Source organism: Barbus barbus, assembly GCF_936440315.1.
Source record: "Barbus barbus genome assembly, chromosome: 2".
Classification (NCBI taxonomy): domain Eukaryota; kingdom Metazoa; phylum Chordata; class Actinopteri; order Cypriniformes; family Cyprinidae; genus Barbus; species Barbus barbus.
In genome coordinates this window covers 6,593,258-6,611,603 of record NC_136730.1, presented here as the reverse complement: position 1 = coordinate 6,611,603, position 18,346 = coordinate 6,593,258, and the positions used below count along the sequence as shown (strand labels likewise).

The 18,346-nt window shown below is 36.9% G+C and overlaps 1 protein-coding gene across 1 annotated transcript; it reads left to right on the top strand.

Annotated features, from left to right (window-relative positions):
• The first annotated feature begins 1,047 nt into the window (after positions 1-1,047).
• Positions 1,048-18,096, top strand: LOC306880951 (acetylcholine receptor subunit beta-like). Its single transcript, XM_079434751.1, has 11 exons — positions 1,048-1,253; positions 3,969-4,102; positions 5,857-5,901; positions 6,294-6,403; positions 8,085-8,193; positions 8,890-9,034; positions 9,751-9,936; positions 10,363-10,586; positions 11,627-11,802; positions 16,553-16,700; positions 16,894-18,096. Exons 1-11 carry the CDS (start codon positions 1,193-1,195, stop codon positions 17,032-17,034), a joined length of 1,479 nt encoding a protein of 492 aa, XP_079290877.1. The 5' UTR covers positions 1,048-1,192; the 3' UTR covers positions 17,035-18,096.
• Positions 18,097-18,346: the final 250 nt, after the last annotated feature.

The window sequence follows — 18,346 nt, the reverse complement described above, 5'->3', positions numbered from 1 at the left end:
AGTTTGAAATGTTCTTGATTTTTAATGTGTCAGTGGGTGCTTTTAGAAAGTCAAATTTCATGTGGGGTCAAATTTACATTGAAATGTACCATACTTATGCTCTTTTAATCTCTAGACTCCATTCGTGAATCCAAGCCCTTTGTTACCTTGTGTCATTTTTAGACTGCACAAACAGCACAGTAGCTGCATTTTAAGTGGTTATTATACTAAAAAGATATGTTAAAAGTCCGTAATTGCACAGATTCTGCATCAAAAGTGGCATAAATGCATTTACATTTTCATAAATTCCATGCAGCTGCAGAAATAATGTTAAGTTGTAAAGTCTTAATAATGTTTTTGACAAAAAGTAGCCCCTCACTGCAGAACAAATATCCAGGGGGTGGGGTTGGATCCACATCTAGGGGGTGGAGATGGGTGGGTTTAGGTATATGTAAGGTGGGGCGAGGTTGGATCCAGATCCAAAAGTATGGCATGAATAAAACAACTTTAAGTTACAAATTAAATTTATGTAAGTATAACTGTTTATAATGTTTATGAAATAAGTCTCTTATGCTCACCAAGGCTGCATTTATTTTATAAACAGTAATACTGAGAAGTATTATAGCATTTTAGAGGGTGTTTTTATTGTAATATATATATATATATATATATATATATATATTTTTTTTATATATATATTTTTATATTTATAATTATATATATAATAAATATATATATATATATATATTTTTTTTTTAATGTAATTCATTACTGTGGTGGCAAAGCTGCATTTTCAGCTTCCTTCAGAAATCATTCTAATATGCTGATTTGGTGCTTAATGATATATCACAGTAGTGTTTTACTGTATTTTTTAAGGCCATACTTATTTCAAAAACATGAAAAACATGAAAAACAAACCATTTTTAAGATATGTGAGAGAATAATTATCGTCATTCCCTGTTTTAGTTCTTAAACAGATATTAGATATTTTTCTTCTATGAAATAGGCTACTATTTTCTTAGGTAATGTTTAGTGTGAGTGTGGGCGCGTGAACTCAAGACTGTGCGCACAGCCGCGTGCGGCGTGTCTGTAACCCGAGCTCAGTGACAGCGGTCTGACTTCTCGCCAACAGTGTGTGCTGGAACAAACACGGATGGACCCTCACGTTACCGTTTTATGAAGATATCACTGTGATTTCATTTGGTGAATCGCTATGAAGGCCCAGGACTGGTTTATTGTCACCTGCTGCCTCTGTGGCCTGAGCGCAATGGCAGGTAAGTTCAAGTTTCCAAAGTGAATTTGTGCGTTGCGCGCACGTGTGAACGCCCAGTAAACTTTCAATTAAAGTCACGCGTGATCTGATATGATTACCTGATAGTAAATCCAACTTCTGACGTCCTACAACACCAAAGGGGGTTTAACTTTACTTTGGAATTGGTACTGTTTTTACTAGCAAGTTGTGAATTTTAATACAGCCAGGGGCGACATTTATACCAACATTTATACCACGGTTAATGGAAACCTAGAATCAGGCTGTTTATTAATTATTTGAAATCGCGCCTTCGGTGCTTTAAGCGCTAACCTCACGTACGAACCGAACGGAGCGCCTATCAGCACAACATGACTGAAGCACAGTTCTTTTAATTGTGCACGAGCGGTGCGCGTATGTATCACCCTATACTCTGTGCGCGCTCGAGAAGTGAGAGAATATTTGCGCGAGCCATTCCTATCGCCAAGCTGATGGTAAAATATGCGTTCTATTTGAATTCTATCGAGAAACTGCCACTTTAAAATGCTTTGGAGAAAGTCGAACATTATCTAAAAAAAAGGCACAAACTAAAAAGACTGATGAAAAGAGGAGAAAACATCTCGCACCAGCACTAATATAATATTAAAATATTTTTAAACTACTCATGACCACCTTTACTATGATTTATCACGTTTTACTGTAGGCTTATTTATTGTGGTAAATTTTGTCTAACTTGTAGATTTTATAATAGATAATCTGTTTAGTGAATAGATTTTTCTCTAAAGATTTATTACAACTGTGGCATGTTGTGTTATGATAATCAAGAGAGGGATTCAATTGCACATAAACAACAGTTTATTGAGAGAACAAACAAAGTCACTAGTAAGGTGGAGCTCGTGAACAGCGTGGATGGAACCGGGCTCAGGGACGCAATGGGCAGTCCAGACCAGCAGAGAATCCTCTGAAGACAGAGCAGAGGCCAGAAGGCAGATCGAGTGGCAGAAACAGGAACACAGAGAATACCTGAGGATCTGACAATGAGAGGAGTGTGAGTTGATCTTAAATAGACCCAGTAATGAGCCACAGCTGGGACAGATCAGCCAGTGATCACCAGCTTGGACACACCCACTCAAGCCTCCTTTACTCCTGGCCTTCAGATATTCCAATGATGGCATAGATGAAATCATTAAGAGCCTGATGAACTGTTAAGAAGTAAGAAATAAACTATATCAATATAAGAAAATGTTAAGTTAGATTGACTTCGTGTTGAATTAGAACATTCTGTCCAACTATAACCTAAGTGTCTAAATAATATAAAATACATTATATATCCAGTAATTGTGAACTAGCCTATTACTTTATTGCAGTTACGCAATCAACGAACTTTGCATGTGTGGTGGATAGCACAAAATACCATTTTACAAAAATAAACATTTGCGTCCACTTCAACCGTCCACTTTCTCAATTCTACTTTACGAATTGGCACAAAACCTCATGGCACTGCCATATATTTATTGATCACACATTTGGATTGATATTACCATCATTCGTGTAAGTGCACTTCTTATGATGTCTGTAGTATACATTATAGCGCTGCAATATTTTTAATTCAAAAACCGAAAGAGTGATTTGAAACATGTATCTGCCATTGTTTATTGGGTTGACTTGATACATAAAGTAATGTTTTGGTGTTGTAAACCAAATGTTCCCATGGTATGTCACATTAATGGGGTGTTTGAAAACAATGACTGCGTGAAATGAAGCATAAAACAGAAAGTATGATAGAATGAGTCCGACAAAAAGATTACCACCTGTAAAAATGGTACCAAAGACGGTTTAACATAAAAGGGACATTTTCTAAAGAATAGTTTTATGAGGACCCATGGGAAAACTGTAAATTAACCTCAAGTCAGACCGTCATCAGGAACTCTTAAAAGTTGATTTAAAGGTGTTTCTGAGAGGTTAATTGTGGTAATTATTTTAGGGAAGCTTTCCGTGGGACTGTTGAGCAGCAAATGGCATATTCTCTGTAAGGCCTCATTTATTTCACAGTTTAAATGCTCATACAGAAAAAAAATGCGATTTCTCATTTCCGTAAAGTTTCTCCCATGATACTGTCTTTTAAAATTGGAATACAGGATTGGGGCTTCTTTTCTCGATTAAAGTCACTTAAAGTTATTACTCACAAGAAAAGTCAGCCAAAACACAGTAAAGCTGCTGTAAATGTGTACATATGCTCAAAGCAGCAGCCGTTGGTAGTGGCGGTTGGTAATGAAGGCGGCGTGTGGGGTGACGCGTGTCATTTGTAACTGTCAGTTTGTATTCTGGAGGGCTCGAGCTGGCGAGACTTGATGAATGTGGCGCCCCTAGAAGGCCCGCTTATAGATGCGGCTAACCTTCGAAAGCTGCGGAAAAAAATGGCAGACGTTATGCATAAAAACATCAGCGATGGCCGGGTGAGTGGACTAAACAGTGTCCCTCAAAACTGTGCATGATGCAGGTCTAAGAACACCCAAGGCTGTGCGCCTTGGGTGTTCTTTTCAGCTTTATGTTCAGATTTTTAGATCCATCCATCCATCATTACACAGAGCAGTAAACTGCCCCATACATACACACATTCTGGGCTTTAACACGCAAAACCCTTAATACTCAGACTCTTAAGATTAAAGACTAAGGGTAGGAGAGAGATGTGATGCTATATTTATCTGCTTTCTCAGAAACACAACAACATCTTTTCCAGGTGCATCAGAAACAGAAAATCGGCTGATGAAGAAACTATTTTCTTCATACAATGTTAAAGTGCGTCCTGCAAGGAGCCCAGAGGAAAGGGTCGTCGTGAGGATAGGCATGACCCTCTCATCATTTGTCAGCCTGGTATGAACATACAAACACACATAGTTATGTAGTTTGATAGGCACATACCATTAATATTTATATTAAATTATTATTTAATTTTATTAAAGTGTATTTCATCTTTAACAACGCAGCTTTATGTTTTGGAATGATGTGTATTGTGAAAAGTGCTATAAAAAAAGTGCTATTTTTTTTTTTAAGGAAGCAAATTATTAGCGTTATGATTGCCTGACTGCAAAAAACTAGATTTATTAGAAGATGTGGCTAGGTACTTATTTATTTAAACATACCTGTTGTGTCACAGTGTGTAATACTGTGATTCTTAAAGACGTAGTCAGAAAAACATTTTATGATGAATTTAATTTTATTTTCCTTGGTGTACCTCAAGAGTTTTTGCCCATGTCACATACACTTCTTAAAGTCACAGCAGGAAAAAAAAAAACAGACTGTTTATATCTAAAGACCACAGAGTATAGGAAAATAAGACTAGAAGTTATGGTCCTTGTAGAAATTAAATAATACTAATTAATATTCTATAAATTTGCAGAAGAAAAACTGCTTCAGTTTTAGGCCCATAATAAAAGGTAGGTTGAACTAAGTCTGACGTGGGTTCAGCTGTTCTGTGTGTGAATTTGGAATGTGCATCAGGTCATGTTATCCTTCACTTCCTAAAACAGGGATTTAAATACCAAGTCTCGGGTAACAGTGCACACACAGTTTTGCATTTTCGTAAATGTCTCAGTTCAAGTTTATAAACAAGGTCTTTTCATTGCTCTGAACAGAAAGGAACATGACTTTCTCTACAGGCTTTATGAACAGTGATTTGACATGAATTTTGCTTGAGCGGCCAAATGTGTGTCCAAAACAAGATACATATTTAGATAGCATTAATGTAGCATTCCAAATAATTGTATTCAGCCTGGAGCTATCCACACACTGAAAACATTACATGTATATTAATAGTATAAAGTTTATATACAATGTATGTATGAGTGTTACGGTGTGTGTTGTTGTCCCATCCCCCATCTGTTTATCCTCTGTACTGAGTCTGGGACAGCTGACATTCCTACACTAGTTTTAAATAGCATTCAGGACTTGTACTGATCTGACCATTGAGTCTCAGGTCTTTCCCTTGTCTTCTAATCCTATCCCATCACCCCCTTCTCCCATTGCAGTCAGGGTTCCTGTTATTTGTCTTGACTCCAAACAAACATCAGAGGCAGAGAATTTGGGGATCCTTCTTTATAGATATGCTTTTATTTTTCTTCCTAATCCCCCCATTTATTCGTCAACCGTCAAGAAAAAACAGCAGTTTTAGAAATAATAAGACAGAATGCTAGTATAATATAGTGTTTTGTGGTCACTGTGTTGTTTACATTCATTATGGCTCCTGCTATGGAGGTAGAGCGATTTCATTTATTACATAAATATTACACAGATTCCTTTAAAATATTGAATATGATATAACTTACCCAAAATAGCATAGTGTTGAAATTCCTTTAAGATATAGCATCCTAAAGTTAATTTTCTAGTACTGTAAGTTCCAGATTGCTGATATTTCTTTGAAACTGTTCTTATTGGTGGAGTAAATATAAACTAAATATTTATCCATACTGTGGCTAAAATGTGAGTTACTCAAAATATAACTTCTTATTTATTGAACTGTTGTATAAAAGCAACATCACACTTGCATTGCTTTCTAAACACGTGCATCCACTAATTAAATTAATGAATTATTTTTTATTTTGTTTTGTTTCATGTTTTTTGTGTTCTAGAACATGAAAGATGAGGAGATGAACACTATTGTAATTATGAACTTGGTAAGTCAGCACAATTTCTTCTGGCTCCTGTGTGTCATTTTGAGAAATAACGTCTGGAGCGCAATTCAAATTTATAAAGCTTTATTTGCATTGAGGAAAAGTTATCTGTCATCTATCATCATAAGTTCCTGTGCTACAATTACCACACAAGACAAACTCTAACAATAAGAACTAGGATCAATATACAGTAACTTTGAATGCAAAATGAAAAATTATGCAAATGCTGTTGATAATATGTATGGACAAATGTGCAGAGATATTGCATTTGGTATAATTAATGACACAAGCCAGATCATTTGATTAAATGATGAACTGGTTGTACTTATAATTTCTGCGATGACCCTCATTTATCTGCACATGAACACACACACACACCTTTTGTGCTGTTGCAGGAGTGGAACGATTATCGCCTCTCCTGGAAACCGAAAGATTATGGGGGAATTGATGTGTTGCGTATCCCAGCTGGAAAAGTGTGGCTTCCTGATATTGTTCTCATCAATAAGTGAGTTTGTGTGTGTGTGTGTGTGTGTGTTTCTTCGCATATTATCTCAAAGAACCTATGAGTGTGTAGCACATTATCTTTGAGAGCCTTTGCTGAGTTTCTGCTAGAACAGCAGAAATAATAGAAATTATCAAAGCTTTTGTGAAGCTTGTCAAGAGAAGTGTACTTTCTCTATCGGTTCCTTTCTCACACACTCTCACTGTAATGTCCAGGTAGACCCCCATCACTGCTGGTGTAAATATCCCCCTCCTTCATTCATCTCTGCTTTATAGCCAATTAAACAACACTGCTGTCCGCTAGCAGCCTTGATGGTCCTGCGTGCGTGCGCGCACACACACACACACACACACACACACACAAACTGCATCCCACACACTGTTCAATGAGGGACAACTTCAAGTCCCACAGCACCATTACCGTAATAGATGGGAAGTTTTAAAGGCCAGGTTTGTGTCCTATCAGCATTATATACCAGTGCTCTATGGTTTAGGGCTCAAATGGTCGATCTATCTGAATTGTAGGTATTACGCTGACCTATTATGAAACAACCATACAAGATGTGGTAAAATAATATAATTTCACAGTGTCATGTCAGTAACTCCAAGTTAATAATGATCAGAGGCTGTCAAGCTTCTGAAAGGACAGAATAAAGTAGTAGTCCATACACTTTGTACACTGTGTCCCGATTATAGCTTTCTGTCAGGAACAGATGGAAATTTAAGCCATTGTTCATTGTAAATCATACACACTTAGGGTTGCAAGATGATAAAGAGCCATTGGTATTTCCTAGAACCTGGCACAAAGCATACTGAGACACCAAATTTAAATATGTGCAAGTACAATTTTTTTTTTTTTTTTTGGTAAGCTATCCCTTTAAGTACTCTGGTCTACTCTTGCAGTACTCCGGCTAATATCAGCACAGAGAAAACTCCAATGCATTCGGCACCTCACAGGCTTCTTAAGAAGCTCATAATTGTTCTCAGAGACATAATGCAGAGTCCATGTTTCTTAGCATTACTGAGTGTCTTTAACTAGAGCCAAATAATCAGTGCTGATGAGCGTTCAATATCTAATAATGGTTCAAAAGTGATGATGCAGCTAAAATCTACAGTCCATTTCAGTATTTCTTAAGTGATCTGTTCTTTCTTTATGTCCTGATAGAAAATATGCCAAAATTGTTGGATGTGCAGTTTGTTTACAAACTCTGAACTGATTCTTGTTAAACTTACATACTCCATTTGAGCATGAACATTTGAACATTATGGAGTGGGATCCAAAAGTCAGAGTACTAGTGGATTATGATGCATGACCATTTTCTGCATCCCTAATCCTACCCAATACCTAAACTTAACAACTACCTTACTAACTATTAAAAAGCAGCAAATGAGGAGTTTATTGAGGGAAAACTCAAAGTTAATGGTTTGTTAATAGCAAGAATTGGTCCTTAAAATAAAGTGTGACCTAAATTATGTATCATAAAATAGCAGTGAGTGAAAGGTGAACTGAACTACTGAAATCAGTGTCTTTGTATTTATCAGTATTTGCCATGTCAACCTTTTGTGTCATTGACAAATTAGTGGAAAGTTAACGCATTGACACATAGTCAGTGTCACACATTCACTTAATGACCCTGCTTTGTTTGGTTGTTTATCTGCATTAAAACCCCTGTTTGTGTGTGCAGCAATGATGGCGTGTTTGGTGTAGCTCTACAGGTCCATATCCAGGCCTACAGTAACGGCCGTGTGACGTGGACGCCACCAGCACTTTACAAGAGTTCCTGTGGGGTGAAGGTAAATTCTGCAATGCAACAGAAATTTTATATTGCAAATTACTCAAAATTACATTCGGAAATTTGTAGATTGTGATGCAGTAATAAAAATCAAGTTCTATAAAACATTCTAATTTCTTAAATCAGTGCTGCGAAACATTAACAACATGCCATAAAAAAATCTAAATGTGTATTAATATTATAGGTTCCACTATCATCATTACTTTAATGTTTTCTTTTCTGTATTGTTCTTGTTGATGAATGTTCAACACCTTTCGGTAAATACTGTAGTAATAAGAGTAAGTTATGGATGAGACCTTTAAATACTGTAATGAAGTGGAAAGTGGAAGTTTAATGATGCATTAAATCACTAGTGTTTATACTCAGCACAACTGCACTGAATATATTACTGTAGGACACTGCTGGGGAGAATTTCTTGTTGAAAAATCTGCTTTACCTCATATAAGTGAGGATCACTTTCGTTCTATCTGCTTCTTTTGTACTTGTTTTGTGAACTTTTTTTCTCCTCCTCATTTGTATTGCTGCTTTTGTTTGGCCTCGCTCTAGTTTGGCTGCGTTTGATGTTCCGTCTGGTCTTTGCATGTGTGAAAAGTAGAAAGAGAGATGATTAAAGGAAGATCTGAGAGGAAAGTTGCTCATTAAGCACACACTCTAACATGCACAAACTCTTTGTTGGTACCTTTTTCTCCATCTGCAGGTGACATACTTTCCTTTCGACTGGCAAAATTGCACCATGGTTTTCCACTCGTATACGTATGATTCCTCAGAAGTGGATCTGCAGCATGGCCTTGATAAGAGAGGAAATGAAATCCAAGATATAGTCTACGACACAGGCTTTAGTGGTAATGGAACCCTAACACTACCCCTTGACATTCATGAACATTAAGATCATTCATTCATTTAAGACTACAACATCAAATGTTCACTCTAGAAGTGCCCTATTAACATTCCATGACACCTAAACAACAGCTTAAAAATACTCTAGCAACCACCCTAAACACCCTAACAACCACTAAAACACCTTCTAGCCACTGTTAAGAAACCACCTACAGTAGAACAGGCGTGTCCAAGCCTGTTTCTGGAAGGCCACTGTCCTGCAGAGGTCTAATTGAACACGCATAAATCAGCTAATCAAGGTCTTCTGACTCACTAAAAGCTTCCAGGCAAACTAATTTCTGCATGACATTGGCCCTCTGGGAGAAGTATTGGACACCCCTGACCTACAGTAGAGCAACCTAGCAACACCCTAGACACCATCTAGCAATGCTCAGCAACCTTTTAAATGTTCAGACAAAGTTTTGTGAAGCCTTTGTACATTATTTCAGCCTTTGGTGTGATGTGTGATTTCTCTATTTGGATTATTTTTTTTTTTTTTGAATACAATACTTTTATTGTGATATTTTACAATAAACTGTTACATTTAAAAAAAATTGCCCATTGACTTAGCTTAAAGTCACTCAAAATGACAATGATGTATGACTTCATAGTAATGTTCTACCACATATCCAACTGTACACGAAAACAAACAAGGTTTTGTTTTTCTGGTCTCTCATCCCAGAGAGTGGAGAATGGCACATTCGCCACAAGGTTTCTCGGAAGAATGTGCGAGAGGACCTGTATGAGGACATCACCTTCTACCTGATCATCGAGAGGAAGCCCATGTATTACGTGTTTAACATCATCCTGCCCTGTATCCTCATCACCATCATTGCCATTTTTAACTTCTACTTGCCACCTGATGCAGGTAAAGAATGTTTGCTCTGTTTTAATTTTTTCTGTTTCAAACTGATGCCAGGATTTGTTACAAATGGTAAAATCAATCAAATCCACTTTAAAGACGTATCAGTATGCACAGAAAATGAATGAACATCAATACAAATGGCCTTTTTATTAGATTTAGGTTTTATTGACCTTGAACTAATGAATGTCCTATTATTGTCCATTATAAATAGACTTTATACCTGCACAGTTAAACCGTCTTTCAGTCTTGCAATTCTACCAGTTAAAAGTGTAACAAATCATGAAGGGATCATTAGTACAAGCTAATTCCACAGCTTATACAGTCTGGTCTATTAATTCCATTATATACTGTACAATTAACCTTATCACAAAAAACACATGTGTAAGTGTATGCATGAGTAGATCAAGAGGAGTTCTCTTTTCTTTTCAGGGGAGAAGATGGGCCTTTCCATCAACGTACTGCTGACTTTAACTGTCTTCCTGCTTCTGCTTGCAAACAAAGTCCCAGAAACATCTCTGGGTGTTCCCATTATCGTCAACTACTTGATGTTCACCATGATCCTGGTCACCTGTTCTGTCATCCTCAGTGTTGTGGTGCTCAACCTTCACCATCGCTCCCCCAGCACACATCAAATGCCCCTCTGGGTGCGCAAGGTCAGTACAGAAGATCTCATATAGCATAGGAACTTGCTTTCTACAAACTGGAATTATGCTTGATGAAGTTGCAGTGAGTCTTTATTGTAGGATGGAATATTTTTTTATTTTTTGGTTGAGAATAAATTAGCATTAGCAAAACACAGTCACTCTGTTTTTGTAAGGAGATACACATCCTTTTGTTAAAATTATGTGGAGTCAGCTGCTTTCAACAAATTGACGGCTACATTCTTAAAATGACAGATGCAGAAAATGTTTCCATTTTGCATTTTCTTTTATTCCTGGACACTCCAAAACACCCCCATCTGCCAATTACAAACTTATGAAAAAAGGATAAAAATGAAAAATAGACACAAATACATAATGGCTCAAAATGGATAACAATTCAGTTTAGCAAAGAGTGCGTACAGCAAAATAACAGCATCTTTCCAAAGAGCAGCCTATTATGTTAGACTATTAACCTTTATCAATGGCTGTGAGCTCTACATTATTTAAACTTATTAGAGCCGTGGCCTCTTCATCACATCACAGTGACCCATTTATACCTTCTATTAGCACCCGTTTAAAGCTACCCAATCACAAGTGGACAACATTTCTAAAGATTATAATAAAAAAGCAGCATTTCTTTATTCACATTCAGTACAGTTTTGCAGGACATTCACTCATGACAGCAAGGCCATGTGAAAATAAACGTGTGATGCAAGGCTGAAAGATTAGTTGCTGGCCAAGTGCAATCTGTCTCTTTCTTTTAGAGCCTTTGTGAAGTCATGCAGATGAAGCGAGGACCATCTCTAGGCGACTGTTGTTCCACAACACTCTGTTTTAAGAAGCACTGTAGTGCACTAGAAATTATTGTTTTGCTTACATAAGTATTATTTTCCTGTGAATAGAGGATGGACAAATAACATGTAATAGCATGTGCAGTTCAAAAATCATAAAGCGTTTCTCAACACTCATTCTGAGTAAATCAACATCTGTTATTACAGTATATGAATTTTAATGTAGAAACTTATAATATTGTAAATGTACATTTCTTCTAGATCTTCATCCACATGTTGCCTCCATACTTGGGGATGCTGCGACCTAAAGAGGAGACCCCTCTTTTTCTTGAGAAACCTACCAAAAAGGGGAACAGCCAAGCCATCAGCAGAGTGGCCGATGAGTACTTCATCCGCAAGCCCAATAACACCAACTTCCTCTTCCCCAAACCCCACAGGTGAGTTCCTGAGATGATCTGAATGTCACAGATCATAAGGTCATGGGTCAAAGGGATCAGTTCGACCAGAAGGGAGAAAAAAACTGATTTCTTAAGATAATAGTGTTGCCACTTGAGCACAGGTACACAATAATAAGTAATCAGTAATGAATTGGTAATGTTATTATGATAACTTTGGAGACACATTTAAAGACCCCAGTCATGTCAAAGGCCCCATTGACAATCTAGGATTCAAAATCTAAACCTGGACAAAGTTTTAGGACTTTGGAAAAAAGAATGGTTGGATGTAAAAATGAACTATTTTAGATTCCGCACCGTTTCTAGGTTGCTAATCACATAACTAATTATGTGGCATCAATCATGTGACATACTATTTTTATACAAAGGGTAAAATGTCTCATTTTGATTAGGTTTTTGTGGAGTTTATGCACGTTCTGCTGCTTTAAAGCAAAATAGGGATAAACCAAATGCTAAGATATTCTGAAATTCATGTAAATTTTTTAATTAAAATTTTAACTGGAATTGTTTTCCTGATAATATATTTTGTAATGAAAAACTGTAGCCTGTTTAATTAGAAAAATGCTAAATAGAGGCCTTTTCCCTGTTGTCTCAGACTTGTGGACCCCACTGTATGTGTGTGAGCAGTTAAACGCCTTAGGGTTTGATTAATCTTTTCTCTCTCTCTTATGCACTTTAAATCACCTCAACCAGGGAATTTCACTCTCAGCGAGCTGTGCGTCTGGGGTGTATATATATGTGTGTGTGTGTGTAGGGATTGAGAAAAAAGAAGAAATCATCACTAAAATAAAAACGATCAGCACAAATCAGCTCTGACACATTAGACCTGCCCTGCATCAGGCTCAAGAGAGGCAGGAGGAGATGTAGAGACAGGAGAGAGTGTATGAGAGAGAAGATGAGAAAGAAAGTCGATGAGGCAGCGGTATCTTGCTTTTTAATTGGTTTTATAGCATGTTTTGGCACCACTGCCACCATGTTTTAGTCAAATTAGTCTTTCCTGATTAGTCATCTGTGTCTGCTGACGTACAGAGTGAGGAGGGAGAGGGAAGGAAAAAGCGAAGGGATGGGGAAAAAAGAACAAATCTTCAAGACCGGCAGAGGATGCCATTGACCTTTTTTTTCATTAATTTAAAACACGCTCTTGTGCACCCACTCGCCAGACTTTTGACTATTACCATCTAACTTATTCTGCACAAGATATGTAAAACATAGATATGTAAAACATATAACCAGAGTTTGCTTTTTAAATGTGATATTTACCAACCCCACACCTTTCAAAAGGATGATTGTTTAATGGTTTTGATAGACAGCTCTTATGCTTGTCAAGGCTGCATTTGTTTCATTGATTAGAAAGACAGTAAAAAACTGTAATATTGTGAAGTATTAATACAATTTAAAACAACTCTTTTCTATTTTATTATGTTTCGAAATGCAGTTTATTCCTGTGATGGCACATTTGAAATTTCAGCATCATTACTCCAGTCTTCAGTGTCACATGATCCTTCAGAAATCAGTCTAATATGCTGATTCGGTGCCCAAGAACCATGTAGTATTATTATCAGCGTTGAAATAGAAAAAAAAAAAAAACTGGATTATTTGATGAATTGAACATTTAAATTAAGAACGGAAAACGGAAATGGTTTCTATAATGTTAATCATTTTAACAATTATTGGCACTTTTGATCAATTCAGTGCAATTCATAGAAAATTAATGTAGACTTTGTCCATAACTACTCTTAATTATTTCACAGACATACTCTAAAAAACAAATAATTTATGCAGAATATACCTACTTGCCTGAATACCGTAAACTCTGGATATCTTTGAACCTATCTTTGAGCAGCCTGTGATGTTTTTCCCTGGAGGACTGATATATATACTGTCTTCGCTGATTCCAGAAACCTGTAAAACAGATTGGAGCTTTGCCATTCTGAATATGCATCTGATGGTAATTTATGGCTCTAATTGTAGAAAAAACTTTTTATGAGTGCTTAAATGAATTTTAACAATATGTTTTACACTTTGATTTGATCTGTCATCTGCTGTGATGTTGTTAATGCTGTTTCAAGTCCTAGATGTAGGCACATGTTTTAACACACACTCCTCAGCTGGGCTAAAGCTTGCCTCTGCTCTGTTCTCCCAATCCGCTGTGCTCTCAGCCTGGCATTAACGCATGTCTCAGCCTAATGGGGTTCCACTCAGGTCACTGAGGCTCACTGGGGAACCACAGACTACCTGCAATGAGCTCCTGTACTTGCACCTGAATACACAAGTACACGGGAGAGCTGTGAGGAATGAAGAGTCACACTGACCCCTTGTGGTGGGAAGGGGAGGTGTCGTATCTGGAAAATGGATGAAGAGAAAGAGAGGGGCCAGTGGGAGAGCAAGAAATTCATAATGAAACAGATGTTAGCGAACAGATTCACAAAAGACGAATGCAACACATCAGCGGTGATAAGCATTTCATCAGCACATTGGAAGGATTGCATGGGTGGGTGGTGACACCAGCATAAAGCAAGGATTTGGAAAAAAGAGTAAGGAAAGAAACAGAGAATGACTGTGAGTGGGTGACTGAATGATTGAGTGAGTTAGTAAATGAAAGAGTGAATTATAAAATAAGTTATTGAGTGAATATGATCTGCGGTACACATTAGCGTGGGTCACCTTGACACAGGAGTTTTGGGAAGCAGCCTTTTTTTCTGATTTGGGATTACGTGGGTGCGCACGCACGCACAGCAGGAAAGGCGCACAGCCCAATGCATTCTTAGGCTTTAAACGCTTGCACCCTTTTCTCAAGGACAAAGTAATGTGATCCTCCACGGATTTAGACTTGCTGTTTGAGGTTTCAGCCTGTGCTCATAACTTCCTGATACAGCCCAAGAAATTTACTGAGGTTAACTCTTAAGTGTTTTTTATGGATTATTGCAGTGTTTATCATAAAGAAATTTGTTTGTGCACACCATTAATTAATGAGCCCTCATAATCTTTATCCTCTTAACATGCAGAAATCGCCGGTGGCCTCAAATTATTGTTGTTTCACTTTCACAGCACGTTAAAACATCACACTCTTACTTTAAATGAGCAAACTGTGCGTCATTAGAAAGATTAAAGGCTCTAGCTTTGATATTTGACCACTTTTGATAAAACTGTTGCAGTGACATTAATGTCAGGAGTACAAAATAATAAATCCGTTCATGTTATACTTTGAATAGAAAAACAACATGCATGGGTATGTCATTTATGTCCCCATGCCAAAATGGGTGGGGGGGGGGGGGGGGTGCTTGAGGACCTAAATAAAATAAGTTCCGCTTCCTCTCCACATCATGTCTTCAACCGATCATGTATTTGCAAGTGCAAAGGTGAGACAATAAACTCTCCCCTCCAAGACACTCACATGCGATTGCAGCAATAGCAAATGACAACGATCCAGCAATCTAGTTAATTCTCAATGGATCAAATTAAATTCCACCCTGATTTATTTCTTATTCAAGAAGCTGTTTCACTCGGCTATACATCACAATAACTTTAAACTTCAGAGAAATAAAAGGATATTTAAAATAGTCCACCCAAAAAATAAAATAGTCTCTCATGTGGTTCCAAACCTGTACACATTTTTTTCTGCATAACACAAAAGCAGATGTTTTAAAGAATGTCGGTTACAAACAGATTTGGTTCCCAATAACTTCCAATGTATATTTTTTTTCATATAATAAAAATTACTAACTCATGCAGGTTTGGAAAGACATGAAGGTGAGTAAATGATGACAGAATTTTCTTAAGTTGTACTGTAAAAAAAAAAAAAAAAAGGTGTATGCTTTCCTTTCAAACAGTTTTCACTCAGAAATTGCTAGTAAATTTCACAATAATTACAAAGAAATAGCAAAGTAGAAAGACTGTAGACTTTTTTTGTAAATTTTTATAAAACATAATCTTTGTTTTAGCAAGTTAACAAGTTTTATCACAAACAATAACATTGTGACCTGGTTTCACAGACAGGGCTTAGACTAAGCCAGGATTAAGTCTTAGTTCAATTAGGGAATTTAAGTATCTTTTATAAATGTGACTTAGAAAAAAACATTACTGGTGTGCATCTTGAGACAAAACAATAACACTGACAAATTTTAAGATATGTCAGTGCAACTGGCTTTCAGTTAAAACAGCTCAAACATGCATTTTAGTCCAGGACTAGCTTTAGCATTGTCTGTGAAACCGGGGGTAAATTTTATATTACATTTGTGCATTCGGCAGATGCTTTTATCCCATTAAAGGTTTGTTTATTCAGTTGATGCATTTCCAGGGAATCAAACCCATGACCTTGGTGTTGCTAATGACATAAGAATATGTTTCATATGGAACAGAGCATTTATTTCTACAAACATTAGAAGGTAACTATCACTACCATTAAAGGGATAGTTCACCTTCAATTAGCTGGTCCCCATTGACTTGCATAGTGTGTTGTTTTCTCTCCATACTATGGATGTCAATGGGGACCAGCAACTGAAGGTTAACTATTGCTTAAGTAAAGGAATAAAGAAACTAAGTATGTACCATAAGAAAGTTCAATGGCAACTTAAGCTTGCAATGCATTGGTTAAGCATTCTCATAAGTATTTGCATCTTTATATAGAGTATGTTCCCGGGCAGTACACACAAAATAATGCCAAGCATGTTCTGAATTTAATAAAGGTGTTGTAATGTACAGTGAGATTCCTCCTCCATTCCCTGTGGTGCAGGTACCAGCCTGATGGTCTGTGCACAGACCTGAGGAAGTTCATTGATGGTCCCAGTCATTACCTCACCCTTCCTCCAGATCTCAAGGCAGCTGTGGAGGCCATCACTTACATCGCAGAGCAACTGCAAGCAGAGAAAGATTACGAGGCTGTAAGTGATTTAGAATGATAACTATAGCCAATTTTGCCAGAATTATAGGTTACTTTTCCTGCTTCTGTCTGTGTGTCAGAGCTCTGTAAATCTCGATGTTCCCTTAAGGTTTCACTGTTTGCCATCACCTTCATCTTTTAATTTTTCCTTTTTTTCTTTCTCTACTTTCTCTTCCTCTTCCTGTCTGCCTCAGTTAAAGGAGGACTGGCAGTATGTTGCCATGGTGGTTGATCGGCTCTTCCTCTGGATCTTTGTCATTTTTACCACCCTTGGGACACTGGGCATTTTTGCTAATGCCAGTTTCAATGCCACACCTACTGACCCCTTTCCCTAAATCTGACGGTTGTTCTCTCTAGCCCTGAACTTTTCACCTCAAAAACACTGGCACGAGATGTGTTTGACACCGCTGAGTATTTAATGCACAACATGGTCTTTTACTGCAATACAAAGAGCACAGCAAATCATTCACACAATATTTCAGTTGTTAATGCAATGGATAGATGCATAAAAACAGCCTTACTATCACTGAGTTCAGTGGGATTTGTTATTGTAATACATTTTTAATTTGCTGAAATTTGCTTTTGCCATTTTGAAATCAAGCAGTTCCTCTTTAACTTGACTTTCTCATTAACTTTGTGTTTTACACATTAGTTTTAAATCTGTTTGCCATATAAGGAATGGAAATGGATGGTTTTTGGCTACGAGATTGTTGTGTGTATGGACACATGACTTAATATTACTGTAATATATCACATACTGTTTTTATTTAATGTGCCAATTAAATCAGTTTTTGAACATACACATTATTGTTTTATAAATTAACTCCGTTTGGCTCACCTGCTCAGATTTACACCATCATTCAAAGAAATTGGGGTCAGTAGTATGATTTTTTTTGTTTCTCTTTGAAAGAAACTAATCAAGGAATCCTGGGAAAAGGTATCACGGTTTTCACAGAAGCACGACTCTTTTCAGCTGTGAGAAATGTTTCTTGAGCACCGAATCAGCATAATTCGAATAATTCCTGAAGGATCATGTGACACTAAGACTGGATTAATGGCTGCTGAAAATTCAGCTGTGTCATCACAGGAATAAATTACATTTTAAAATAGAAAACGTTTATTTTAATTACAATGATACTTTTCAGTGTTTTTACTGTTTGTGCTGCATTTTTTATCAAATAAATGTAGCGTTGGTGAGTATAAGTGATTTTTTTTCAAAAATCCAAACTTTTGAACGGTAGTGTATTTGCATTTATGAATAATGTGTAAGGAATTGTTCTGAAACTGCAGTGTGATGTGTGCTCTTAAATGTGTGAAGGCTATTCTAGTCATTATCTAGTGAATATTGTTTTAAGGAAACTTCTATGTGCTGAATAAATAGCAAAGAATGTGTTCTGAAAATCTGCTTTTTTGTCAGAGATTACAAAAACTGTTTCTTGCACCTTTTACAGAACATACAGTATGTGAATGTCCTCTACCATGTGCTTATCTGTGTATGTAGATACAGTGTGGACCAATATATCACTAGTATAACTAGTATATGCTTGTATACATTATATGCTAATTTATAAATAATTATATGATCAAGATAATTTGAGTGAATGCGGTGAAAAGTCACCTGCTGTTTAGGAGAGTGAGAGAGATACA